The sequence below is a fragment of the Dermacentor albipictus genome, chromosome 1, assembly GCF_038994185.2.
Source record: "Dermacentor albipictus isolate Rhodes 1998 colony chromosome 1, USDA_Dalb.pri_finalv2, whole genome shotgun sequence".
In the NCBI taxonomy this organism is placed as follows: Eukaryota; Metazoa; Arthropoda; class Arachnida; order Ixodida; family Ixodidae; genus Dermacentor; species Dermacentor albipictus.
Window position 1 is genome coordinate 516,234,146 of NC_091821.1, and position 27,036 is coordinate 516,261,181.

General features: G+C 46.5%; 1 protein-coding gene across 3 annotated transcripts in view; it reads left to right on the forward strand.

The window, feature by feature from the left end:
* The window catches only part of LOC135912446 (dual oxidase maturation factor 2-like), a 513,017-nt gene that overhangs the window by 394,752 nt on the left and 91,229 nt on the right, over positions 1-27,036 (forward strand). The window contains exons 7-9 of one of the 3 annotated variants that reach the window (XR_011511602.1): positions 21,311-21,483; positions 21,673-22,084; positions 22,258-22,447. Coding sequence is in view for 1 of the 3 variants with exons in the window: in XM_065444889.2 (XP_065300961.1) it covers positions 21,311-21,483 (173 nt within the window). In the remaining 2 variants the exon portion in view is untranslated. Of the gene's footprint in view, positions 1-21,310; positions 21,484-21,672; positions 22,085-22,257; positions 22,448-27,036 lie in introns of those variants that run through there. The other 2 variants (XR_010567670.1, XM_065444889.2) reach the window with 2 other exon arrangements.

Genomic DNA, 27,036 nt, shown 5'->3' on the forward strand with positions numbered 1-27,036 from the left:
AGCTGACACTACTGACAAGTTTTCACATAATTTGTTATGTTTTCTTTCATGTTTTCTTTTTTTTTAAGTGAAACGCTAGGATATCTTGTGGTATGTTTTACAGAATGCGTCATGTCCTCCTGTCTCGGGACTAGGGTGGTAAAGCTTCAGGACTGTTGGCCAGCTGCTGCAGTTGATTCATCTGTCATTTCTGAAGGTGAAAAAGTGCGTTCAGAACTGTTATATCACTGTCTGGCGGCGTTACAGCTAGCTGAGTTTCACGAGTCAAGATGGGTCCTTTAGAACAAGTTTCAGGCTCGTCTTGTTCTTTCGAGGCAGGAATGGTACCTTTAGTGACGGTGTCGTTAGCCGTAAACGCGGAAGCACTTGTGACGCTTCATAGAACATCAGGCGTGGTGACATCCTCCAGTGGCTTGGCATGTTGCTCGTCACATGCTTTCTAGCTTTCCATGGTGGTTCGTCTTTCGTTGAACGCGACGTTCATCTTCTTCTCCACAGGTTCCTGTTTTCGACAGCGCCAATGTACAGATTTTACTAGGGTACTGCCCGTAGAACCAATTTTTCTTGTTGTTGTTGTTGTCCTGACTGGCCGTGGCACATACCCACAGTGGGGGATTGGCCAAGAATCGGGTGATTTATTAGGTGCATAAAAATAATAACGATATTAAGGGAGTTAACAATTTGAGCGTGTGAGTTTAAAAGTAAACGTTTTGTGTTTGGAGAAAAAGGAAATAATCAGATGAAAACCGGGTATAAAATAATAATAATAATAATAATAATAATAATAAATAATCAATATTATTATTGACAGATAAGAAATAAAAGAAAGCTATGGTTGGGAGGGAGAACGATCAATCTAACATGGAAATTGATTGGTTTCAATGAGGCAGTTTTGGATCGCCAAGCAAATATTTCTGCTGCTGAACCCAACAATGGAGGCTCCAAAAGATAGGATCACAGGCACTGATAAAGTTAGACCAATAGAGCGGAGCGGGATTTCGAGTAGTCGTTTTCTTATAATAGAAAAACATCTGCAAGACAACAAGAGATGGTCGATTGTCTCCGCATCGCCACAGAATGAGCATAATGGTGAGGGGACCAGACCAGACCTGTGGAGGTAGAAGTTCAATGCAGGTATACGGCAGCGCAGCTTCGTGATGTACACTTCAATTTTCCGTCTTTTGGAAAAATCTCTGTTCCAAGGGTGTAGGAGATGTCCGTAATCCACAGAGTTAGTAACTGCGGAGCCTGATACTGACTGTATAATGATACTCCTACGAAATCTTGCAGCAGTAACATAAGCAGTCAAAGGGCAGCAAGGAAGAATCGGGTCACTTATCGATGCCTCGGCTAGAGAGTCTGCAATTTCATTAATGATTAGTCCTTTATGGCCAGGCACCCAAATCAAACGCACGCTTCTTAAGTAACCAGGTACCAATTATTGAAATGTCCTCATCACGCGAGAATCACTAGAAGCAGTAAGGGATATGAGCACAATGATAACGAATAAATGACTATCACGGCTGACGTATTTGATGGTCCTAATTTACGTTATGCCAGCACCACGGCCAGGAATTCGGCTAAAAAGATCGGTATGAAATCTGGCAGCCGAAGAGAAAATGTCCGATCGAGAATCGGGGAAAATATTCCTACACCTGACTTTTCTTCACATTATGAAGCATCTGTAGCAATTACAACGTTTGTTTGAAGGTTTTTCAGGTGATCTTGTAATATACCGTCTAGAATACGGGGTGGAAGTAATTTTGCATTATTAGGAAAGATGTCATTGAATTGAATATCTGTGGCAACAGCTCTGTCGGTAATACGAAGTGCATCGCATATGCGCACGCCCAAAGAGTCAAGTAATTTTTGCATGAATACAATTTGCAGATTATATAGTCGCGGCCAGATGACTCCAAAGCAATGCAGGTTGTGAAATAAAGATTATTTGGGGATAACGCAGTGGTGATTCATAAATCCTTAAGAACGTCTGCACTGAAAAAAACCGGAACCTGCACGAAAGTGGCGTAACACGGGATTCTAGATAAAGAATAGAATTTGCAACAAATTTAGGAAGACCTAAACACAGACGTAATGCTTCTCTTTCTAAGAGGATTAGAGGGGGGGGGGGACATGTAGGCTGGGGCTCCATTCATTGCTGCATTCCTCCTGTCAACGTCGTCGTCTTCTCTTCTTCATTACCTCGCAGGCGTTGTGGATCGCCGCAAGCAAGTATTCATATTTTTTGCGTTCAAAAATATTATTGTTACGGGAAGGAAAAAGCGTGTGTCTATTTGCAGGTGGCTTTTAATGGCTGATCCAATAAGCGTAGAGCAGCGATACTACCAAACTCTTCTTCGTCGTCTCCAAGACCACCATCAGCATCCTCCTCATCCCACATTAGCGACTGTGACAATATGAATATTCGAAACACGTTGAGCATATTGCGGTCTGTTCGGAGGCAGACGGGATCCTTTGCGACTGCTTCTACATAACCTGTTAATGTGAGTGCCACTTGATGCTAGAACGTAGCACCTGTTGGCGGAATTGAGCTCGTGAGGTAAGCTCAGCCTTTTGACAAAGAAGCCTTAAGGAAAATCCAGCCTCTTCGTTGGGCATGATTGATACGCAAAACCTGCGAGTGCACGTCTTCTCAATCAAACTTGTCATAAATTATATGGCGATTTATTTAGGTTAAATGAGATTACTTGTAGCATCTTTAATCTTGTTGTCATTAGTGTTATTTTTCATTTCATACAAAAACACATACATTCACAGAAAAGGATATAGTCAAGAAGTAGGCTGGCAACTGTCACCGAGAGGTGCACAAAGCCTTCCTATGCTTTAGGAAGGAAGGGGTAGAAAACGAAGTCGAGGATCAGAAGTAAAGAAGAAAGAAACAGCAAGATGGTCGTCTTTGAGACATGTCATCTTGCTGTGATTCGCCAAAGTAAGAATAAATCTAAGAGCTGGTTGCACTCATGAAAACCTTTATGATGAAATGAATTGGAATGGGTTGCAATTTTACAGTCAGGAACATAAACCTTATTTGCATGATGAAGGCGGCGTCTTATGAAATATGGTGGAGCTAGGGAAACTGAGCGAGCGGGTCGCTTGTGTTGTTATATTTTGTGGAACAGAGTGAGACGGAATGTCTCGCGGCGGTTAGTAGGCAACCTGAGGTTAGAAGAGCATTCATGTGTCTTGAACATGAGATGCGGTGAAAGTTGCAATGATGAACAAATCAAACTGACCGATTTTGTACAGCTTCAAGCTGCTTCATAAGACAGGTATTACTAGGCTCTTCCACGGACGAAGCCTATTCCAAACATGGCCAGGTAGTGCTAGGGCAAAGGAGGAGGAGGAAATAATTTTATTTTGTGTCCTGCGAATTGGTGGGGAGGGCCAAAAGCCCCGCCTAGGTGACGGCCAGGAGTTCGTGGCTCCTGGCGGCATCCGCGGCCCGCTGGACGGCACGTAATTGATCCTTGAGGGCGGGGCTGAGCAGCGCGGCTTCCCAGCGCGTGTGAAGGCCGCGTTCTTGACATCTTTATGTGTCCCTCGGCATTCCCATAATATATGCTCCAGAGTGGCTCTGGATTCGCATGTCTTGCATTTATCCGTTTGATATATATCTGGATATATGATGCGCAAGAGCGCAGGGTTCGGATATATCCTAGTTTGTAACTGCCGCCATGTGACAGACTGCCTTTTTGTCAATTTTGGGTGAGGTCGTGGGAATATGTCCCGCTGTAACCTATAGTGTTTCGTATTGTCATTATATGTTGTCATTCTGTCCTCTCACTCCCATTCATTTACTGCAACGTCACATCCGGAGGGTGTCGGGACGTCGCTTGCGACTGTGGCTCGGTCCGTAAGCCCTCGAGCCCCGTCGTGTGCTGCCTCGTTGCTGCCGTCCTCCGCGAGGGTGTGAGCGAGTGTCCATATGATGTACACCTTTGTTTTGAAATTTTGACCTGCTGCAAGAAGATTGTGCAGTGCCACCGGGGAGATTCGGCCGTCGGCAAAGTTTGTTATTGCCGTCTGAGAGTCGCTGACTATCACGGTTGCGTTAGTCTGAGCTACTGCGAGCGCTATGGCTACTTCTTCCCCGGTCTCGTTACTTGTGGTGCGTATCGTCGCGCACGTCTTACACGGTTTCTCGCTATTGATTACGGCTGCTGTAAACCCCATCTGCGACTGTATCCAGCTGCGTATACGAAGACTGCGTCCTTGTCTCTGCCGAATTTCGTTTGTATATGCTTCGCTCTGCTCTCTCGTCTGTCCTTATTGTGTTCTGGGTGCACGTTCTTTGGTATTGGGGGGTATTACCTCTGCTTCCTTCGTCTCTCTCGGGATGTCCACCTTGACACCGTGCTATATGTCGTAACCTATGTCTAGTCTCTCTAGGATGTACTGCCGGCTCTAGTCTTAGAGAGGCGTTCGTATTTTGCCGTACATTGCGCTTCAATGAGCTCGTCTATCGTGTTGTGGAGGCCTAATTTTTGCAGAAACTTGTCCGTGCTGGTACTGATTGGTAGCCCTATGGCTAGTTCGGATATTTTCCGAATGAGGCATTCTAGTTTGATCTTTTCCGCGACATGTCATTTTAAGTACGGCGCTATGTATGCTATTCTACTTATTACGCAAGCCTGTATTAACCTGATCGTGTTTTCCTCTCTCATCCCGCTATCTTTGTTTACTATCCTTTTGATTAGCATCATGATTTGCGCTACAGTTCCTTACAGTCTTCTGAGGGTTTCTCCGTTGTTGCCCTTGGCTTCGATGAGGAGCCCCAATGCCCCGATCCTGTATACCACGGGTACGGGTTTCCCATCGGCCGTCTTTAACTGTATCTTGTCTCTATGGGTGAGATCGTCCCTGTAGTTGCCTGGTTTGCGACCTCTGCGAATCGGTCTGTACAGTACCAACTCCGATTTCTCTGCCGAGCAGGTTAGCCCTGCCCCCTCTAGATATCGTTCGATTCTTTCGACCGCTGCTTGAAGCGTTTCTTCTATTTGCCCGTCACTTCCGTTTCTCACCCATAAGCTGATATCGTCAGCGTATAAGGTATGGTTGAGTCGCTAGATTTCTTGTAGCTTGACTGGCAGCCCGATTAGTGCCAGATTGAATAGCATCGGTGATAAGACGGAGCCCTGTGGCGTACTTGCGCTGCCTATCTCGATCTCTTCCGAAACTAGGTCGGCTATCGTGATCTTTGCCTTTCTGCCCGTTAGGAAATTGCTTACATAATCATAAGTCCGTTTTCCCAGTCCTAGTCCTCCTACTTTATCTAGTATCGAAGGCCTTTTTTAGGTCCAACCCGAGAATCGCCTTTGTCGATCTTCCCGAATCTTCTATGATCTGATGTTTTAGTTGTAACAGAGCGTCCTGGGCTGAGAGCTTTCTCCTGAATCCTATCACCGTGGGTGGGAGCGCGTCCCTGTCCTCGAGCTAGGCGGTTATCCTCGCTAGGACCACGTGCTCCATGTGTTTCCTCACGCAAGAAGTGAGAGATATGAGTTTCAAATTCTCAATCTGCAGTCGCTTGCCCGGTTTAGGTATTAATGCGATTTCTGCCGTGTTCCATTGCAGCGGAATCTGCCCAGCCTCCCAGCTTTCGTTAATATATTCTGCTAACTTAGTTATGGACTCATCGTCCAAGTTCCTTAGCGTTTCATTCGTTACCCCTTCTAGGCCGAGTGACGACTTGCTATTGAGTTTCAGTAGGGCTGCCCTGACTTCGCCGATTTCGCCGTCTAATTCGTCGCTTACCTGCCCTGTGTAGTCAGGGTGTATGACGGGCATCGTTTGCGAGATGTATCTTTTCTCAATTTCCTTGAGGAAGTCCTGCTCTGTCCCTGGGTACGCTTGTATTAACCGACTTATATTTTGCCTATGTGCCGACTTGGTCCCGTCCGGGTCTATCAAATATCGAAGGATGTTCCACGTTCTTGCCATTCTTATCTGACTGTCCATGTCGTTGCATTTTTCTTCCCACTGTAGCCTGCATAGATGCTGGGCATACTGTTCTATGTCCGTGTTCAATTTGGCAATCTTTCTACGAAGCGTCCGGTGGTGTTTTTGTTTTTTCCATTTCTGTTGCAACCCTGCCTTAGCTTCCCACATGTGTAGAAGCTTATTGTCTACGTTATATAAATGCGCCTCCGCCGGGACCGTTTTCGTAGCTGCCGCCACATCTTCCTTTAGTTTTTCGGTCCGTTCCTCAATACCTTGTGTCACGTCGTCGGCCTCCTCCCTTATTTTCCTGAATGTGTCCCAGTCGACAATCTTAAGTTGAATACCCTTTGTCTTGCGTGGTCCTGCCCTTACTGTTACTTCTAGTATATTGTGATCGCTCCCAAAGTCGCGTTGCATATTTGTCCACTGCGTGTCCCGTATGTTCTTGATGAACGTTAAATCTGGCGTAGTATCCGCGCAAACGCTGTTACCTATTCTCGTGGGAACCGATGTGTCGGTCACGAGGGTCAGGCCTTCCTGTTGCGCGTCTAGCCAGAGATTCCTGCTTTTTTGAGTTTCGATTTTGTATCCCCATGCCGTGTGTTGTGCTTTAAAATCGACTCCAATCACTACCGCTCGGTTATCCGCTATGGCAAGGTTTTTTTAAGGAGCGTTCGAAATTTATGGTGTCTGCATTTTGGACTGCTATAAATATTTAATACGAAGAGACTGTGCTTCGTTATCCGCATGGGTATGAGTTCGAGAAAAATGTGATCGATTGACTTAGCATCCGTGTCGTGTTGCACAACCGAGTGATTTCGCTTTAGCAACGTCGTTAGCGCCTTCGTCTCCCCTTTGGCAGTACCAAAGGACTTGTATCCCGACAATTTTGTCAGCCCGTGCGTTTCTTGCATCATTATAATATCCGGGTTTTATTTGTCTTTAAGGTGTTGTTGCAGAATGTATCGTTTTCGATCGTATCCTCTACAATTCCATTGGCAAATCGTGTATCTACTTCGTCTGTCCATGGCGGCGTTACAGGTTTTCCAATCCCTAGGAGGGTACCGGGGGCCTAGTGTACGGCTTCATGGCCGTCTTAACCGGTCCTCCCCTACTTGCTTGCGGTCCCCATATTGCTAGTTTCGCTTCGAAGTCAGCCATAATTCGTTGCACTTGCTGTAGTATCGCCTTTCCTAGCGCCTCTATCTTTGCCTCAAGCCTCATTTCCAGTTGTTCTAGCTTAGTTTCAAATTTGGTTTCGCTCTGTTCGATGCTGGCTTCGATATTCGGTTCAAATTCCTCCTGTCTTTCTTGGAGCGTCGGGGCTGGCTTGGGGTTTTTTATTCCGGTTTCAATCGGAGCGTTCTCGGTTTTACGTTTAATGTGGGTGAGTTCTACGTCTTCTTCCATTGCTGTGTCTTTTTGCTCCCTTATAACTCGCGAGGCTTCCTCGTTGCGTGGCACCTTCCCGCTCCTCAAACGGTCGTTCTCTTCCCTGAGTTTTCTCATTTCATCCATAAACGCAACACTGCTCTGCCTGATCTGCGCCAATTCTTTCTCTAGCGTCTTAACTCCATCTTGAAAAGCGGCCTCTGCCCCCGCACGCGCCCCGGAAGCCGCGTCCGCCCAGCTCACCTGTAAAGGTCCTGCGGTGCCGATGACGTTGCTCTTTCCTTTTAGGCTTCCAGATCCTCCTCCCCTCTGTGATCCGGGAGATCCGGTATTGCTGGTCTTGGGTCTGGATCTCGATCTGGACCGCGATATCGATCTGGTTCTGCTGTTAGACGTCGAGTGGCCCCTTTCCCTTGCCTAGAGCTTGGGAAAGTCTTCCAGTCCGGATCCGTCCCTCGTTCGATGCTCAGACCATTGTCTCCAGACTTCCCGTCCTGGCCTGTACTGTCTCTCAGCTTCCCTTTCTTAGTAGATCGCTTCTTCTTCCTCTCGTATGGCTCGCTCCTAGCGGCGCCTCTTTATCCAAGTACAGTAACTTGTATCTGGCATTACATCGGCGATCCGCCGTAGGGTGGTCTTTGCCGCAGAGCTGGCACTTCGCTTCGCACTCGTGGTCCTGTGGCGGGTTCTCCATGCCGCAGCCTCTGCATATCCTGCTGTTCGGGTTCGGGCACACATCGGCTCTGGGTCCGAGGCATCCGCACTGGTAGCACACGTCTATTTGCTTCCGGTATAGTGAGCACTTGACCAGTGCCCTTCCGTATCTCACGTAGTTTGGCACGTGATGCCCATCGAAAAGGATGATGACGTTCGTGGAGTTCCCCATCCTTTCCGCTATGAGGGCCGTCGAATTCCTCGGTGTTACTAGCATCTCCGCTATTTCTCTAGGAGACACCTCGTGCGTTACTCCTCTTATCACTCCCTAAGCTGTATCCTCCGGAGCCGACTCGTACGCGTTGGCTCCGAACTCCTTGTCTCCCATCCTCAGTCGAGTGATGGTTGTGTATTTTTCGGCGCGCTCCACCGATGGCGTGCTGATCACAAGAATGTTCTGTTTGTAGTTGGCACACACCGTGTCATCTCCCGATTCCTTTCTGGTGATTCCCGTGGCGTTGTCGACGCAGCATTCTAGGCGATTGATCCCATAGTCGGCGACATTGAAGCCGTCGCGTGGCCGCACTATTATCTTGTACTCTGCCTTCGGCAAACTGGGAATCCTGCTTGCCGCCATAATTTGTCTTGCTTTCTGTTCCTTGCTCCACCTATTGCTGAATGCGTTCTCACTTGAGAAGCGCGCTGCCTGATTCTTGGTTCCTTGAGATATTGTCTGCTCATTGGCACATTCTCCTCTCTTCCCCACACGCCAATCTGCTTCGTCCTCATACTGTTCTCTCGTTATATCCTCTCCTTCCACGCTCACCGCTGTCATATTGCAGCTCTAACCCGAAAAGAGGCGACCTCGCGGTGCTGAAGCCGCCAGCTTTATTGGGTCAGGCTTAGCGGCCGTGTAGGCGTGGCCTTATATAAAAGGGGTCGATGGGCCGAAAATAAACGATCCACCCACTTGAGTATGATATCAGGGTGGTCTGTGGGACTTCCACTTCGTTCTCGATAATAAGACGCCGGTGAATTCTTCGAATGTACGCCGAGAATAATTCAAAATCTGCGGAGCCGACGCGACACGCATCCATACATTGGGTGTTCTTCTTTCTGCTCGGATAAGGCAATTTTTTTTAATGCTATAGGCACGAAGTAAAGGTTTCTTCGGATGTAGCGATGACTGCGATCAGCTTTTACGATTAGGTAACATACTTGCAACTTCCACATTACATCATATGTAGAGCCGTCGATATAGTTACGTAGAAGTGACGGTGAAGAAAGCAGGAAAACGGGAAATGACGAATCAAGCGTTTTATTGGGCGAACTACTGCCTTCATCAACAAGCTACACAAGGAAAGCCGACAGCTGCGGACACGGTCGGCGATGGTAGAAAATGTGAACAGCAGGTCAAGCGAGTCGGTTTTTATACATTTGTCGTCAAAGGTTCCAGAGAAATCGCTGGGGTCCGTGTGTGTTCCAGAAAGTTATACATCATTCGTGTGGCCCATACATGAAATCAGATTACACAAGGTTCGGTCACTACAGACAGCGGATATAATCATAGATAGCTTTCGAGAAACTTCCGATACATGCAGGCGCCTCCTGCTCTGTGCGATCACATTTGCTGGCGGCAAAGCGTGGTCACCCGATGAAGATAAACAACCACACGTGTCAATATTTATGTTCTGGCTAAGGAATTCTTTCAATATTCCAAGAAAGCGTTCAATGTTCTTTGGTTTTATTTCTATAACATCTATATGGACACTCCAGGCGATGTTTCGCCGTCACCGCGATGTTACATTATAAGTACAAGTGCAATAAAATTCCATCACTCCCCTCGCGCGGTGTGCTGCGCGCGCGAGAGAGAGGCGAGAATGATGGTTAGCTGGGCGTGCGAAGTTTTCGCGCGTGCCCAATGTCACGTGATGAAGTGCGCGTCTCCTCTTCCTCTATAGGCTACCCAAGCACCGCGAGCGGCGCCACTGCTCCTGACGGGTAGCGCCATCTGTGGCAAAAAAGTCGAAACTGGGAATATCTACTACGCATTTCTGCTGCACCGCGCTGCAGCCGCTCGCTTTTTGTGCACGTGCAGGGCCCTCTCCTCGCTTTGCACGTGCGGCGCGTCACAATGTATCGCCTTCAGTGCGGCTTCAAAAAGATCGGCCAGCTATTTTAGGAAAGCCAACTTGTTAAAAGGAGAAAAGCTCGTCAGTCACGTAAACTCTGTGGAGCAGACAATCAACGGCAACGATGCACAGCTCAATGCAAAATGTATTTCCCAAGTGAGCGACAACATCGTGTACGACGTGTGCCTCGAGATGAGTGTCATTCTGTGATATGTTAAAAATACTGATTGTCTATACACACTGCGAAATGAAGTCGCGTACTCTCGATGTTCTTCCTTGTCGAATATGAAGCATATGTTTTAGTTGTTTTGATATGGCAGCCTTACAGTTGCTGTCGTCTACTGTCGGGGACGAACGTTTGCGGCGTGCGAAAAAAAAAATAATTTTACGGCCATGGCATCCCACTGAAAAGCCTGCGAAAATACACTTTTGCTTCGCCCGTTGGAGCATCACCCACTGACTTGGCGGCGAGGCAGCTAAAATTTAAGCACTGGGAAGCCGGTTGAATTGATCACCTCGTTGATTTCGGCGGTCGCGTCATGCCTGCACTCGAGTTTTGGGAAAGTATCGGCTTTACAGGTGCATAAAACCTGCTGCGCGAAGGCGGTTCAGTGTGAGTGGTGCAGAATTAAAGGCGTGATATGGTATCGTGCGCGTGATGCGCTCGCGTAATTAGCACGCTAGTGAACGCACACTCGAAACAGTGTGCTAGTGTTTATATTAGTAAACGTAAGCATATTATGTTGCCTTTATTTTCGCTTTATAGGGCAGCCTGGAGTATTGTGGCAGAGCTGCAAACTTGGAGTTAGCTTTGGAAATGCGCACCATGCCATGTTGCTGAATATTTGTAGAGGCATGTTTGGAAGGCAGCTGCATTTGAAAAGTAGTGACAAATAGCTTCACTGTCTCGCGCTTATATTTTTTCTTTCATAGCTGCAGTGGTCGTGCCATGAAAAGCGGAATTCTTGCGTTCGAGAAGGCAGATGCACCTGCAAAGCTGGCATTACGGCTCAGTGCAAGCACACAGATGCGGTGTGCATTTACGTCAACAATAAAGAAGTAAATTCATGCACCAGCCAGCCCTAGAAATGGGGCAAGCCAAGCGGAAAGCCAAAGAGACGCTTAGAACAAGATGTCTCGGACCTCTTCCCAAATGAGTTAGAAAAACATTCATGCTGTAGAATGCACTGCTTCAGTGAAGTAACTGCACTAGTACTGAAGGTCACGAGAATTAGGGGCTCGTTACGACACAGCAGCCCACGACACCGCAATACTTCGGACCGCGCTTTTCCCTGCGGCGGGGCCGCTTTTGCCATAGTGGAGACTTAACTTCGCGCAAGAAGCCTTTTGACAACATTCCCAGCTGGCGACGCGACGCCCCATTGCCTTGGCTCGACTGAATAGCACGGGCGCGCACGTGCAGTGGCCGCCTGCAAACTGGTTGCGCCTGGCTGCGCGGGCTCCATCTATCCCCAGTTTTGCGCGGCTCGCTCGCTAGAGCAGCAGTGAGTGCTGTCGTCGCGCGCCCAAACTTGAGCTTGGGTTCCCTATAGACGAGGCAACCTAAAGTTTGCCTGCGCGGCAGCAGCGCCGAATGCTCCCCTAGCGGACCGATGGAAGTTTCGAGGGTCGTCGCTGCGCTAGCGCGCGCCCGTGTTCTGTACGGCGGGAGCGCTCGTGCGCGTGGTTTTTGCGAGGCCGAGTGCGACCTCATCAGGCAGGAAAGGCGGCACGCAATACCGTGTTGTTGTTTGCCGCAGCAGCCTCGAAAACTCGAAAGGTCGTACGCCACCCGTGAAGTTCTACAGATTTCCTGGGAAGTGGTACGAGAAGGAGAGACGACAAGCGTGGATAACTGCAGTGCGCCGAGTCAAGTAAGTCTCATACTTTCGCATTCGCGTGTAATATCTTGAAAGTGGAATAGTCATACGCCTGTTTTTAGTGCTCGGCCGTTTGTTTAGTCGTGTCGAGTTGTTCAATTGTGGTGGCATCCGCCGTTTGTCAGCGGTAAATTCATGCGTGTTGCGCCGCTAAGCCCTACGACGCGTGCTCGATTCCCAGCCACGGCGGCCGCATTTCGATAGGGGCAAAATGCAAGAACACCCTTGTTACCGTGTGTTTGATTTTTGTGCACGGTAAAGAACCCCCAGAGGTTAAAATTATTCGTGAGACTCCCCATTAAAGCAGGCCTCATAATGATTTTGCGGTTTTGGCATGGTTTTGGCACTTAGAACCCCCGAATTTATTTGATTGCACTGTGCCTTCCCTCGCGATCGGCATGGACCAGCTCAAGAGAATTATTTCCCTTTTCCAAACGCTGAAACTTAAATTACTAGTTGTGCAGGTAACGAAAGGGGCAGCGCGCTACTTTTGTGTGGTAGCAGACCGTATTTAATGCAAGCCGCGGTCATCGCGTGCGTCGGGAAGCGGCAGATCGGAAAGCAGCCGCTCGAGACGTGCGCGTTATGTTTGTTGTTTGCCCATGCTTTCTAAGTATCTAAGTGTGCAAGTATCATAACTTGCAGTGGTACCACTGTTATAGAATAATATATGCACACAATCACAGGAACGTTACCTTTGCAAACGTATAATTGGGAGTAATTTAATCCCCACAACAAATAGGCACACATACTGTTTCATTTATATGCGATGCAGATGGAAGCGGCGCCAAACAGACCAATGGCAATCACAACAGTCTTCTCAGCAGTCAGGACCACCGGGACATGCGCTTTCGTGTTGCAGCGACACAGCTCTTGAGCAGCAGCAACACACGTGTGAAACAGACTCCAGAACATGCCTTTGTGAAGTGACGGAACCGAGAAGCTGCCCAATGGATCTGCAGTCATCGAGTAGTATGACAACAGAAGTTCCTGCTGTCAGTGTGACTTATGTTGTAATTGAAATAAAAGTGGCTAAATTTCTGAACATGGTGCGTACCTCTAACTCGATGTCGTCTACGGTCTTGTCGGACACCTGTGACATGCGCTTGGCTTTCACCCTCACATCACCGTCCACAATTCGTTCAACGCCGGATACGTTCGGAAGCAGACGCTCCCCTATCGTGAGGTTGCCGCCACGAAAATAGCTGTCAGCGTCGGCAAGCTTCTTGAAACCGCACGGCAATCTATGCATCGCTGTTGCGCAAGCAGGCGAGCTGCCGCCGTCGAAAACGGAGCGCCGTGAGAACGAGCAGCGAAGAAAAGCGTGGATGGCACAATGTAAACAAAGCGGAGACTACGCAGCGACGCGACCGCGCTGCTTGGCGTTCCCACATTGGGGCGCTGCCAGGAGGCGCAGCAGCGCCACCTGGCCATGGTTTTCTCGTCTGTAGCCCGGCCGTCACTGCGCGCGGCTCTCCGCGCGGCCCACCCACCGCATCTTGGAGCTAATCTGCTGCGGCTGCAGTGCCACAGGACGAGCTGACATGGCTGGTAGCTTCGTGCGCACTATTTGCCCATGTGCCTATGGTTTTTGAGATCGCGTGATCTCAACTTTCCGAGTAACGATGAAGTGCGAGGCAATACGAAGCGTTTACATCCCGCTGTCAGCATACTTCATTATGCCAGCGTTGTGGCAGCGAGTGCTTGTTTCGCAGACATCGAGTTACATCTGTTGCAGGAGCCCTTTGCCGCGGACCAGTCGGTCGATACTGATCAGGCAACTTACTGAGAAAAGGTATCGCGCCCGGTCCTTTCTTTGCGTCCTTCATGTATTTTGCGCTGCGTGTTACTTGTTGAGTGAGATCAGCTCGTGTTCGCCTGAGCGCGAGTGACAACACGCTTGTCAAATATCAATTTTTAAGAATATTACATGTCAATATTATCGAATATAGAAATTTATTGGTCATAAATTGATTTCAAAAATTTAATTATGTGGTTTTACGTGCAAAAACCACTTTCTGACTATGAGGCACGCCGTAGAGGAGCACTCCTGAAATTTCGACCACCTGGGGTTCTTTAACGTGCACCTAAATCTAAGTACATGGTTTTTTTCGCATTTCGCCCCCATCGAAATCCGGCCGCCGTGGCCGGGATTCAATCCCGCGACCTCGTGATCAGGAGCCTAACACCACAGCCACTGAGCAACCACGGCGGGTATAAATTAATTTATTATTAGAGGAATGTTTGCTGCAATTTCTACGGCCGATGCAATTGCGAACCTTACTTCGCGTAATTGTCTAATACATTGACATGGCTAGCAATGGATCGTCTTTGAGTTTGAGCGGAGCGTGAGAATGTGTCTAATTGGTTAATTACTGTGTCGTTTTAGAGCCATGCTGACAGCGCGTCGCTGACGTCTCTGTTCTTGTTGACACGTCTTTATTCACATTTTGCCCTTAAAGGGCCGCAGTGAATTGGTTTGGGAAGTGGCGGGTCTGAAACGGTAAGAGAAACAGTGATAGGGCAGACCTAATTATCTCCATCATGGGGTCTGATGGGGTCAAGAGCATCCAGGAATTCCTACAGTGACCGCCAGAACACTTTGGCAGTCGCAGCACTGCTTTGTCTCGGTAGTGGCCAGGTCTGTAGGAAGGTTGGTCGACATTCCGATGGCAGCGCAGCAAGGGCTCTTTGCCTGGGGACGCAACACAGCGAGCAGTCCCATATTCAGTGTTCGAGGTCGACCCGGTTGTTGCAGAGGCTGCCGGTACCCGCACGCGAACGTTCCAGGCCACGAGGGTCTTCCTTTCTGCGAACACGCTGCACGAGGAAGGAAGTAAGGAGGGTGCCAGACTGTCACAAATTGGCTCTGGACCCTTCACTATATGTAAGCCCCCTTTCCACAAGGAATACACGATACATATCGTCTTGATACACCAGCACCTATCTATGCTAGGACAGACAGCTACAAGTTTCCCTTCTTTCCACGGACTACTTCCGAATGGATTCATTATGCAAAAAAGAAGTGAGGCGTGCGGACAGGACGCAAGAGTAGAGAAGTGGACAAGTGGAGAAGTGTTGTCCACTTCTCTACTCTTGTGTCCTGTTTGCACGCCTCACTTCTTTTTTGCATATTGAATCCTTACCAACTAGCTCAGCTTTCTTTCGTTCTAAGTTCCGAATGGAATTCTCTGGCCGCACCGTACAACATGTGACTGTCTTTATAAATATGTATGTTTCTTTTAGATTAGTATTTCCGTTGCACTAAGGAGTGTGCATACATTTGTTTTCTTTGCTGTTGAATGATCGCGGCAAGTTCTCCTCTTTCACTTCGTGCGCAACGCTTAGTTGCCTATTGTGACTAATCTCATGCATTCATCTAGTTTATAGCGTTGCGTTTGCGCCCCCTTCTGCTTTCCATAATTTACCCGGAAGAACGTATTGATTAGGGCTTTCTGTTTTGATATTTTCACGAATTGCTTTGTGATCAACATGTCATAGAAAAGTTTCTATTATTTCTGTATGTATATGCATATACCTATGTATCTTTGTATTTCTATGTCTAGTCTTGCAGTTAAGTATGTCGACCCCTCCCATCAAAGACCACAATGTGCTCTGCAGCATGTACTAAATCAATAAATAAATGTGATACATACATTGCAGGAGAAAAAGAAACATCTTTCAGAACATGATTACAATGTCAGAATTTGTGGAACAATGAAAGGCGAGAGCATTGGCGATCCGAGGAAAGGTGAGCGTGGACAAAAATTGTGAAACACTGGCATGACGAGAGTAATTTGATAAAATATTAAACAAGCAGCGTACTTCTGGACTGAGTCAAGGGCAGTAGAAAGTCTTACAGGGTAAGGGTTCCAGATTGCTGTGGATATTCTAATATAATCAAAGATGGAGTAGATATTGGGCTTGAAAAGTTTTCTCTCATTTACAGGTGATTACTCTCGACTTGGAGTGTCCTATAGAGCTCCGAAAATGCTAATACATAAGAAAAGCTATGTTAACGAGATGGGAAAAAATAGACCCTTGAGCTTGCTGTCACCAGAACTAACTAGGCGAGTTGGCAAGTATTCGTGGTGAAATATGTAGTGCGCGCAATAGACAAGGACGCAACGAAGTTGGACACACGATCACCTCGGAAATATCGAAAATGCCCATATTACAGCACGAATAAGGACATTCAAAGATTGCAAAAAGCAGAATAGCAGTGTCGTGCCTTCGGGTGGCTTTGGTAAAATCCTGTTGCCACCCAACGAATGGATGCTTTCCAAAGCAGGTACAAGGCTAGCTCCAGTGGGATTCCCGGAACACATTCATTTGCAAAGCGGTAGAGAAAGCAAGTAAGATAGTAAAAGGTTTACAAACAATAGATTCAAGGAACATGCATAGCACGGAGAGAAAAGGCCTTGCGGTTGCACCTTATGTGCAACCGCAAGGCCTTTTAGACTATTTTTCGCATGGGCTAAAGAATGTTGCCCGCCGGTATGGCGCTGAGGATGTTTTCAGGGCTCCTAACAAGACCCCAAAAGTGTGGCACGCTGTTTCAAAAGAGTTTCATATTACAAAAAGAAAATGCAGCTGCGGTTTTAGACAAGATCAAAAATTTACAAAATGCAAAATACGTATTGTGTACCGGATTTCGTTATCATGTGGCAACATGTACATAGGACAAACCGGTCGATGCATTAACACTCATATAAAAGAACATCAACATGCACTTGAAAATGGGGGGATGCGTACACACGAAAAAGGCGTTAGACATGGACGGACGCAGTGTCCGTCTGTGTCTAATGCTTTTTCCTGGTGTGTGCGTCCTTTATGTTTCGCTGGTACCCCCTTTTTCAAGTTCATGATGCACCAACTGGCCCAAGAGCTTCAGCTAAAAGATCAACATTCTTTCGGAAAAGAGAACCATTCGCGCTTGTCTAACCACTGCAACCTATCTCATTGTCAACCGGTAATTTTTGACATTGATATTTTGTTTTCAGAAGTAAATAAACTAATACCTGAAATTACAGAACCGTTTCATGTAAGGTGTGCTGAAAAATGCATCAGACAACCATCGGTTGCTATTCCTGACAAAAGATTTGCATTCTCGAATACTGCTTGAACCGTTCTAATCTGTTTATGTAAAAATTGCTGACTCGTTTTGCCCAGGCCCAGTGCAGATAGCTGACGGTTTTTTGTTCTGTCTCTTTCCAGAAATAAACAGCTGTGACAAGCGCTCGCGTGTCCACCCTCTCTGCGTTCTTGTGTATTGCGCGCGCTAGAAGTTTCCCCTTGAATTGCTGTCAGTATTGTATAAAATATTCACCAAGATAACTTCCAATAGAATCAGGAGAACACTTGGTTTATAACAAGCAAGAGAACAGGCTGGCTTCAAGAAGGGATATTTTCCAATGGATCACGTCCGTGTCATCAGTCAAGTAATTGAGAAGTCTGCGGAGTAGAATAAACCTCTCTATATGACTTGCATACATTATGAAAAGGCGTTTTGCTCATTAGAAATACGAGCAGTCATGGAGGCATTACATTATCGAGGAGTACAGGAGGTACCCGGGAATATCTTCGTAACTATCAACAATGACTCTACAGCTACCCTATATCAACAACTAAAGGAAAAAATGACTATCAAGAAAGGAGTCAGAAAATAAGACACAATTTCTCGAAAGCCATTCACTGCATAGGAAGGCTTAGGAGTGAGGGTCAACGGCGAATACCTCAGCAACCTTCGGTTTACAGATGACATTGCCCTGTTCAGCAACACTTGGCATAAAAGGAAACCAATGCTTGAGGACGTAAACCATGAAGATATAAGAGCGGAGCTGAAGATTAATATGCTGAACAGTAAAGTAATGTTTATTGGGCTGGCAAGGGAACAATAGTTCATGATCGCCAGTAAGCCTCCAGAGTCTGTGTAGTAGTACTAGGCCGATCGCTCACAGCGCACCTTGATCTTTAAAAGGAATTTATAGAAGCATAAAAATTGGTTATAGCGCATAAGGCAGGCCTTACCAAATCCTGACAGGGAGCTTACCACTTGCGCTGAAAAGAAAACTGCATAATAATTGCATTCTAGCAGTGCTAACATGAGGGGCAGAAACTGGGAGCTTAACAAAGAAGCTCTAGAACAAGTGAACCGCCGCGTGAGGAGCCAATGAACGAAATATGTCAAGCGCGGCATTCAAAGACGGGTAGAGAGGGGTGTGGATCAGAGAGAAAACGCAGATATCCAATATCTAGTTGACAGTAACAGAAGAAAAATGGAGCTGGGCAGACCATTCAGTGCGTAGGGCAGATAACTGGCGTGACCACTGAGGTACATATTTGCTGTAAAACGTAGGGAAGCGCAGTCGAGGACGGCGGAACACTAGGTGGGCTGATGGAAATGGAAAATTTGCAGGCGCAAGTTGAAGCCAGCTAGCGCAGGACAGGGAAAAGACGGACATGGCCGGGAGGGGCCCTCGTCCTGCAGTGGGCATAAAAATAGGCTGATGATGAGTTGCAGCGTATGGTAGCGGACTCTTATTCCACTCTGCTTGGTATGTTGGGAAAACACGTGCAAACAAACAGAATTTCGAACCATGGAAGCGTAACTATGAAACACCTATGTCGTCGTAGTGGAACCTTTTAGGCTGTAGCTCCTCTTAAGTCGAAAAAGAACCCTCGCCGAGTATATCGAACCAACCTGATATAATAAAAGACTATTTAAGGAAATAAAAATAATTCCGCCGTGATTTATATGCATATTTATGTTAGGTAATGGTAAACATTCATTTCTTATTCAACCCTTCCCACTTGTGTTCTTGCGGCAAGAGTGACTATTTTGTAAGAAACTCAACGATATTTACGTATTGCATCTGACTCTACGCCGGACGATTGTCGAGGCTGCAGAAGCATTCCTTGGTGGACTAACTGTGTCGTAAGCCGGCATCCATAGGTGCTTCTCCACGTGCTATGATTTGTAAGACATTGCGGAAAAACGCTGAACAACGATGTGCCGCTATATACCTGTAGAATTAAATATTTTTTTCGTATTATTACCATTAGCATACACAGTCGAATGATGACTGTGTACAGTTTCATACCACTGAAGATGGCAAAAACGCTTTACCATCTAGCAGATGGACGTCGGTATGTTCTTATTTATTATTTCAGCAAGCTATGGTCAAGTTCTAATTTAAATGAAAGGAGCACTGTACTCTGCTGGCGCTAGAGAATAATATTTTTATGTACATCAGAGTATTTAGTGCGGCGTGCCAGTCTATCTATCTATCTATCTATCTATCTATCTATCTATCTATCTATCTATCTATCTATCTATCTATCTATCTATCTATCTATCTATCTATCTATCTATCTATCTATCTATCTATCTATCTATCTATCTATCTATCTATCTATCTATCTATCTATCTATCTATCTCTGTCTCTCTCTCTCTCTGTCTGTCTGTCTGTCTGTCTGTCTGTTTGTCTGTGTGTCTGTGTCGTTCACTGTTTTCCCGCCAACTTAGGTTTATGGGGCTAGTATGCTAGTGGGGGACAGTATCGGGCTGCAGTGCTGAAGGAACCGGGTTCGAAACGAACCGTGGTTCCGAATTGGATCACTGGTTGTGTGTGCCGCTGTTCAACGAAACTCTTTAAGGCCAACTTCGATCACTGGGTATGTGTGAGTGGGTATGACGCACTCATCAGTGAATCTCTTTGACGCCAATTTTGGTCACTGCGTATGTGTCTGTTTTCAGTGGGGGACAAAAATACTCCGAAATTTATAGGTTGTGTGCAGAATTGCAGCTGAATCATATATTGCGACATTTCCGTTTGATTCACGCAGATGCGCTAGGCGCAGCTCGACAGCACAGCGTGCGCAGAGGGAAGTCAGAAAAGCCCGGCATCAGATCACGCGCTTGAGCGATGGCAGTAAGGTCCTTCATTACACTGCTCCAGTACTGATCACGCTATCGTTGGCATTCATCGTGAAATAAGGCTTTTCCGCTTTGTGTACCTTGTGCTGTCCTTTGTCATTTTATTAAGGAAATAAATTAAACACAACGTGGCCCTGGCACAGTGGACAGGATGTTCGCCTTCAAACTGCGTGAACGTTTGATCCGATTGTTGGGGAAAGCGGGAACTGACAAAGGCAACATACTACGAGTGCTTTCCTCTATGGTCTTTGCCCGTTTGCGCTTATCCTAACTACAAATGCACACCAAGTCGCCTATTTTGCCATTTTAATCAAGTTCGAACAGAGGTCGGCTATCTTTTGTTTTTCGCTTGCTTGACGAAAGACTGGGATCTTCGCCGATTTCTAGCTGACAGCTGCTGTTCGCCGCAAATAGGCCGGATGAATTTTGCACAACCGCGGGATCCCAGTGGTGGATGGGGAGCTGCAGTACCAGAGTCTACACAAGGAGCAGACGGAGCGCGCGCTCTGTCTGCTCCACGTACAGTTCCGCGTACAGCGCCAGCAGACGATGTCACGCGGCATCGTCTGCTGGCGTTGAATTTGGAACTAACGCATAGAGGGCGCGTTCTTATACCGACAGAAATATACTGTAGAAGGATCGACATTTGGGCGAATTGGTACTGGTGGAACAACTTGAAGGGGCAGCGCAATATGATGAAAACAGAAGGCAGGAACAGACAGGACAGTGCTGTCCTGTGTGTTGCTGCCTTCTGTCTTCGTCGTATTGTGCTGTCCCTTCAAGATGTTCAACAAACGGAAAGAACGCATCAATGTCAAGGCAACGCCTCGACCTAACGGCAGTTGGTGAATAAGTGTTGTAGCTAAGAGCGTTCAGGATAAGCACGGTTTACAGTCGCCTCGTGCCAGGACATATTAAATTGAGGTGCCCTAAGCAATTGACGCAATTCCATTCTGTGCGCTATTAAAGTGTACCCTTTTCCTACGAAGGTTGTACAAAGGACACAGTGAAGAAATTATACATGCACATGAGCATTCATCAACTGTAGGCGAACAAGAGAAAACAGCGTTTTAACTGAGGAAGACAAATCCCCTGGTCCAAGTGTTTGAGGCTTCCGGTCCTTCTTCCTGTATTGCATACTGTAAGTTCGCACACAGGGTGGCGTAGCGAGAAACAGAAGTGAAGCAGCTATCGCAATTGGCCATTCTTATTAGCATCGCTCACACACAGCTATCCCACGCGCGCCAGCAGACAAATTCACACAGGATGTTCGCTGCCACTAAATGTCAACGAAATTATTTATAACAAAAGCATGTTACATCTTCCCTTTCATATCTTGTTTTTCGTGCAGGGTCAGTCGCGGCATTCTGTGGGCTCTCGATCATGGTGCTTGACATTTTCTTCCCGAACAAGTTCTCTACAATTCTCGAAGTTGACTACGACACGCCTTACCGATACTTCGTGGGCCAGGACTGCGTTACAGACCGCAAAACCAGCACAGTCACTTCCCCAGATGGCGACAAGGTACGGATTTTTTTTCTTCTTAGATTCCAACAAATGGTTTAACTGAGCCCAAAGAAAAATTGAAGCTAGTTAAAGAATGATTGGCGACCCTAATCTTTGACTTAGGTATATCTTAATGGTACTCGCACTTCGGCGTTGGCGCTCTTTAGGTTACGCGAGCGCACATCTTTCCCCTGGCACGATATGCAGGCGAGGAGCGAGAGAGGGCGAGGAGGAAGCGCAGCGTGCACAACCTGGTGGGGCGTTGCCCCCTAGCGAGCGGCTCAGGGAGCGCACCTCACGTGCCCTCTCCAGTGATGACATCAGAGCATGTACCGAGAGCGTGTGTGCAGGTGTTGCGAACAAGCAGGCGATCGCCGGGAGCGGAGGAGTGAGAGAGGAGAGAGTGATGTCACATCTGCTCTGCTAGCCAGATGATCAGTCTATGCCACGGAACTGTTTTCGATTAATTATCCGGTTGAATATCGTGCCACCTTCTTGTGTGTGAGGTTATTACTTACGCCATTGCTACCGCTTCCTACTTCCTGCTTTCCAGGAATTTCGCCAAAGTCGTGCTCACATGGCGGGTCTCTAAAGCCTACGATTATGTGCTTTGTGCGAGGTAATCAGTGATTTCTAATTAATCCTCATTATTCCAGACACTTCAGTAACTCAGCGTGTAACTAAACTTATCCTCTGATATCATTTCAATAATGAAGCCCATGAATTTTGCACTCTAATATTTTTTTCAGTCTTTTTTATATTTATTTTGAATTTCGTCCCCGGTCGTCTCAGGAGGCGAACCGGAAGCGCAGCGCAAGGAAGAAAAGTGTCACTCGATGCGTCTGCCACTAATATAAGAAGACGTACAAAGCTCAACACAACAAGCGCCCTGGTATGATGTTCGAATTTGTCGGTGTCCTTCTGAAAGAAGCAACTAGCTCAGCAAAAAGCTTTGTGAAATAAATTTATTCATTTTAGGGTACTGCTCTGGCCGAGTTGGTTGCATTGTTTGATGGCAGGGTTTGTGTACAAACTAAGGAATGAAGACAGGAGACGAGACAAGTACAAGCACAAATTTTCTACTCAATAATATAAGTGAAAAGCTTGAAATTTGAAATACACGGTGTATGACGTGCACTTTGTTGGCATAAAAAACACAGAAATAAGAAATCATTTTTAAATAAACAAGTGAGATTTGAGGACAGTGACGCGTGCGCCATGCACCGTAGTATCCATTCATACGCAACTTGTGCCGAGAAATGATGATTTTTCAGACGCCGTTTTTGTGATAGACAATCTACCTCTTTTACAGCGAAGCTGTTTACCTGACGCAACTGTATAAATGAGCCGTATGCGTGGATGGCTAACGTCCGTAAAGTGAACAAAAAAGATGGCGGCACTGCGTGGTCTCGTAGGGAGATATGTGGGCTGGCTTACGTCCGTTAACTGTGCTAAACGATAACGTACTATAGTACGGCGCAGGTGAAAGAAAGGACACGTGATTTCACTGCTCGCCGCACATGCGCAATTGAGGAGTGCGCCAGAGCTGGCCAGGGTTGCTGCTCGCTGCGTCTGCTGTTGTCTGCTCTCTATGCAATAACGCGGCAGTTGATTTATTTATTTATTTATTTATTTATTTATTTATTTGTTTGTTTGTTTGTTTGTCTGTTTGTTTGTTTGCTTGTTTGTTTGTTTGTTTGTTTGGATACCTTCATGGCCCATAGGGCGTTGAAAAAAAGAGTGATAACAATAACTATAAAAAGCAACGGGCGAATATCAGGTAACATATTTAAGCACACTTTTAAAGTGAATTGGATCCGTAATAAATGCAATGGAGGTGGGCAAGTGATTCCAGTCATTACAAGTCTGAGGAATGGAAGAATGAAAGTGTTGGTTAGTGGGACAACGAGGGCTGGGAAAGTAATTCTTGCTTAAGGTGGGGCTTACCGTAGTAAATCTTATGCAATAAGGCGGGACGTGCTACTTTCCTGCGCAAGAAAAGGGACGGAAGCCGTATCGCCGTTTTCACAGATGAAACACTGGAAAGACGGGAGTACTTGGAAAAAATGAAGCCTGTGCTACGAACTGTACAGCTTCAAGGCGACCATAAGACTTTTCAGCAAATGGATCCCACACTGCTGATACATATTCTAGTTTGGAATGAACAAAAGTTTTTATAACATTTTACAGGGGCCATTGAAAAAAGTTACGGTGCAAGTATACCCCATTAGCATCACTGGCAATATAGCGTGTTGGCCAAAACAGGTTAGAGTTAGTGTGGATCCCTAAGTATTTGTAAGCAGTCAATTGTTCGAGAGGGAAACAATTTATGTTCTACTTACATGCGTTAGTGGAAAATTTCCGAGAAATCTTCAATAGTTTGCACTTTGTCAAGTTGAGTTTCATTTTCTATGAGTTACGCGAATTAGAAATATTGTTTGGGCCAGTCTGTAGTAGTGATGCGTCAATATCAGAGGAACTCACGCGATATACAACACAGTCGTCTGCCAAAAAAGCCTTCTAGAAAAGTTAATGCGATCAGGTAAGAAAAATTAGTAAAAGAAGGGGCCCAATGGCAGGGCCTTGGGGCCCTCCTGAAAGGACAAGACAGAGAGAACAATGGTAGCCATTAGCAGTTACAAATTTCTGCAGGTTTAACAAAAAGTTTTTAATCCAAGCAAGAATGTTAGAGTTGAGATTTGCTTTACTCAGCTTAAGATAAAGTAGTTCATGACAGACAAGATCAAAAGCTTTATGAAAATGTAATACACAATCAATATAAAATCCCATGTCTAGAGCTACTAATAGTTCATTAGTAAATGAAGTTAATAGCATTTCCCAAGGATAATTTCCTCCTGAAACCATGCTGACGCGATGTGAAAAAATAATTAGCTTCGGAAAAGGTGACCGGGTGAGAATAACTGACTTGAAAGATCTTACAAGGGACACTGGCATGGGCATATTCAGACCCCCCCCCCCCCCTCCCCCGAGATGTTTCCGTGTTGTCGTTCGCTGCCGACCAAAACAACCCCCGGCGCCGGAAATAACGCTGGATTTTGTCTAGAATGTCTTTGTCACGCTCGAAAATACTTTTCAGCGCGAACATTGTGAAATCGGGGTGGATTTCGCGGCAACGCCCATGCACCGGGAGTCCCATAACGCAGATAGCCCCATACGAGCACGAAGATTCAAGGGCGTTTTCCTGCCGAGCGAGCTTGTCGCAGCATCACGCGGACGCCGCGGAATCTACGGAGCGCATGGATTTCAATTCTGAAACTTTATGGATATTAAGTTCTCACAGAGTTTTGATGCAAAAGGTGCATTGACATTTCCAAAGTCATGCTTTAGATTTTCAACTCGGGAACATTGTGGCTTTAAAGTTTTTATAAACCTTTGACGCTAAAGGTACATTGACTTTCCTAAAGTCGTACATAGGATCATACAACGAGACAAGCCAAATGAACACACTATCAGACAAGCAGACAAAGCACGCAGTGAGGTCCGATGAGACGAAGCGTTTTGCTGGTTCTTTCGTGCAGTTATGTCACAGAAAAGACTATCAACCTATTTTTTCACCTGCGTCAAAGCATCCACGTCAAGACACTACAGCCAGCAAAGGTAACTACGGTCTTATTTATTTTCTGCTTTTACTTTTACTCGCGAGGACACATTGAGCCTCTTCTTTTTTTATGTGTGAGTGTTCGCTACACGCGGGCGGCCGGAACCAGCCAGAGCGCATGCATCTTTCTGTGTTGCCCCGACCACCGCGCGGCGCACTTCGATACGTGCTCGTTTTTCTCTGGCCGAGTGGATTTTCGCCTGGCATAGTTTCGGACGTTTTCTGGCTAGCAGACGAGAAAAAGAAAAAAATGGTCGCTCGCCGCCATCAGTGCGGGGACTCAACGGATTGCATCTCGTTCGCTTGAGCGCAACCTTTCGGCAAAATTTTGTCTCCCTGGTGTAGAATACCGAGAAAAATGTCTATGGGTCTCTGTGGGCTAAGCATCTCACCTTTTCTTCGATATTCCTTCAGTTGCCACATTAGTTACCCAAAGTAGGCATTCGGTTATGGCCTATATGCTTTTCTTGCGTTTTCTTCATTTCTGTGTCCCGCACCACAGTAGAAAAAAAAAGACGTTACGGTGCAACAAATTCTCATATGGTGAAAGTTCAATTTTATTACTTCTTTTGCGGAAAGTAATGGCCACGGGTTGCTTCATTTGCCGGATACTCTTATTATATTATTGCGATAGCAATTATATGGGCACTCTAGGCGCATTCTTGCCGTCTACGTCGCCCGCATATTCCGTATAAAGTCCAAGGGTGCCCCACTCCATGCCTCCATGCATCATGCCTGGATGCATGGATGCATGCCTGTATGCATCATGCATCATGCCTGGATGCATGGATGCATGGATGCATGGATGCATGCCTCCATGCATCCATGCCCCACTCCTTTGGAGTGGGGCATGGATGAGCTGACGATGGTGGCTCAGTCTTGTGTGCGCAAGGGAGAAAAGTGGGGTGGAAGCGCACCGCCTCCTGTCGCGCGCGATACATCAGGGGAGTGGAGGGAGTGGGGGGCTGTGTTCTGTGAATCTGTTGTTGCGCAAGATGTTTATTTGCTTTGTTTGACGCATTATATACAGTTACTTTTTCTTAGACATACAGATTTATTGGAGACTTATACGTATATTTAAATATCTTGCTGCGAGGTTTAGTGCATAGGTGCAGTGAACTCTGTTTCCATTGACACTTGTTGCTCTTTATCAAGCTGTATCTTCGCATTTGTATATTATATTGTATATTTGCATTTTTAATGCATGAGGGCGACTCAAATGAAAGTGAGCCAACCAACCTCGCGCGATAATGGTTTAGTTCATTTTGTGCGAGGCACGCGCGTGGCACAGATTCATCTCTTATTTAGAAAAAGGACACGCAGGTGGGAGGATAAAAGTCCGTTAAAGGGCTCCTTACCAGTTCTGGCCATTTTGAACTGACAAGCGCATAGCACGCATTGCGCAATAACGATCGTGTCTGAAAAGTATTACATCGCTACGTGCCGCGGAAAGATTTGAAATTTCAAACCGTACGCCGTTTTTCCTTCTCCTCGCGGCCACTCCACTCTGAGCTGGAGGATGGCGTGCTCGTGTACCTGTGCCTACGTACTGATGTGCGCAGTTTGACGTCGCTCGCGGTGACATGTGACTTTGAAAATTATTCAAGACAACACCTGTCATGTGTTTGATCTCTTTCTTGAATTAACAAATTGGGGTTTAGAGAAATAATAAAACACACGTACAAACAGAATGTCTGCGTGTTTTTTGTTTTACTTCGCACCGAAGCAACTGAGATGTACTTTCGCTTCGTCAGCTAGTTTTCACGGTTCTACGGTCACCTGCGCACATAGTGAAACTATGCCATTTTCTACCGTGTTGAAGCGCGTGATCATGTTCGGCGATCCACTTGTTCTGCCTCAGTATTCGTGTAGCACTGAATTATACCGCTGGTCAAGCTTCCTTGTGCACAGCAAGGTAAATGTACCTGGTAGCGAAGCTTCCATAGGAGCCC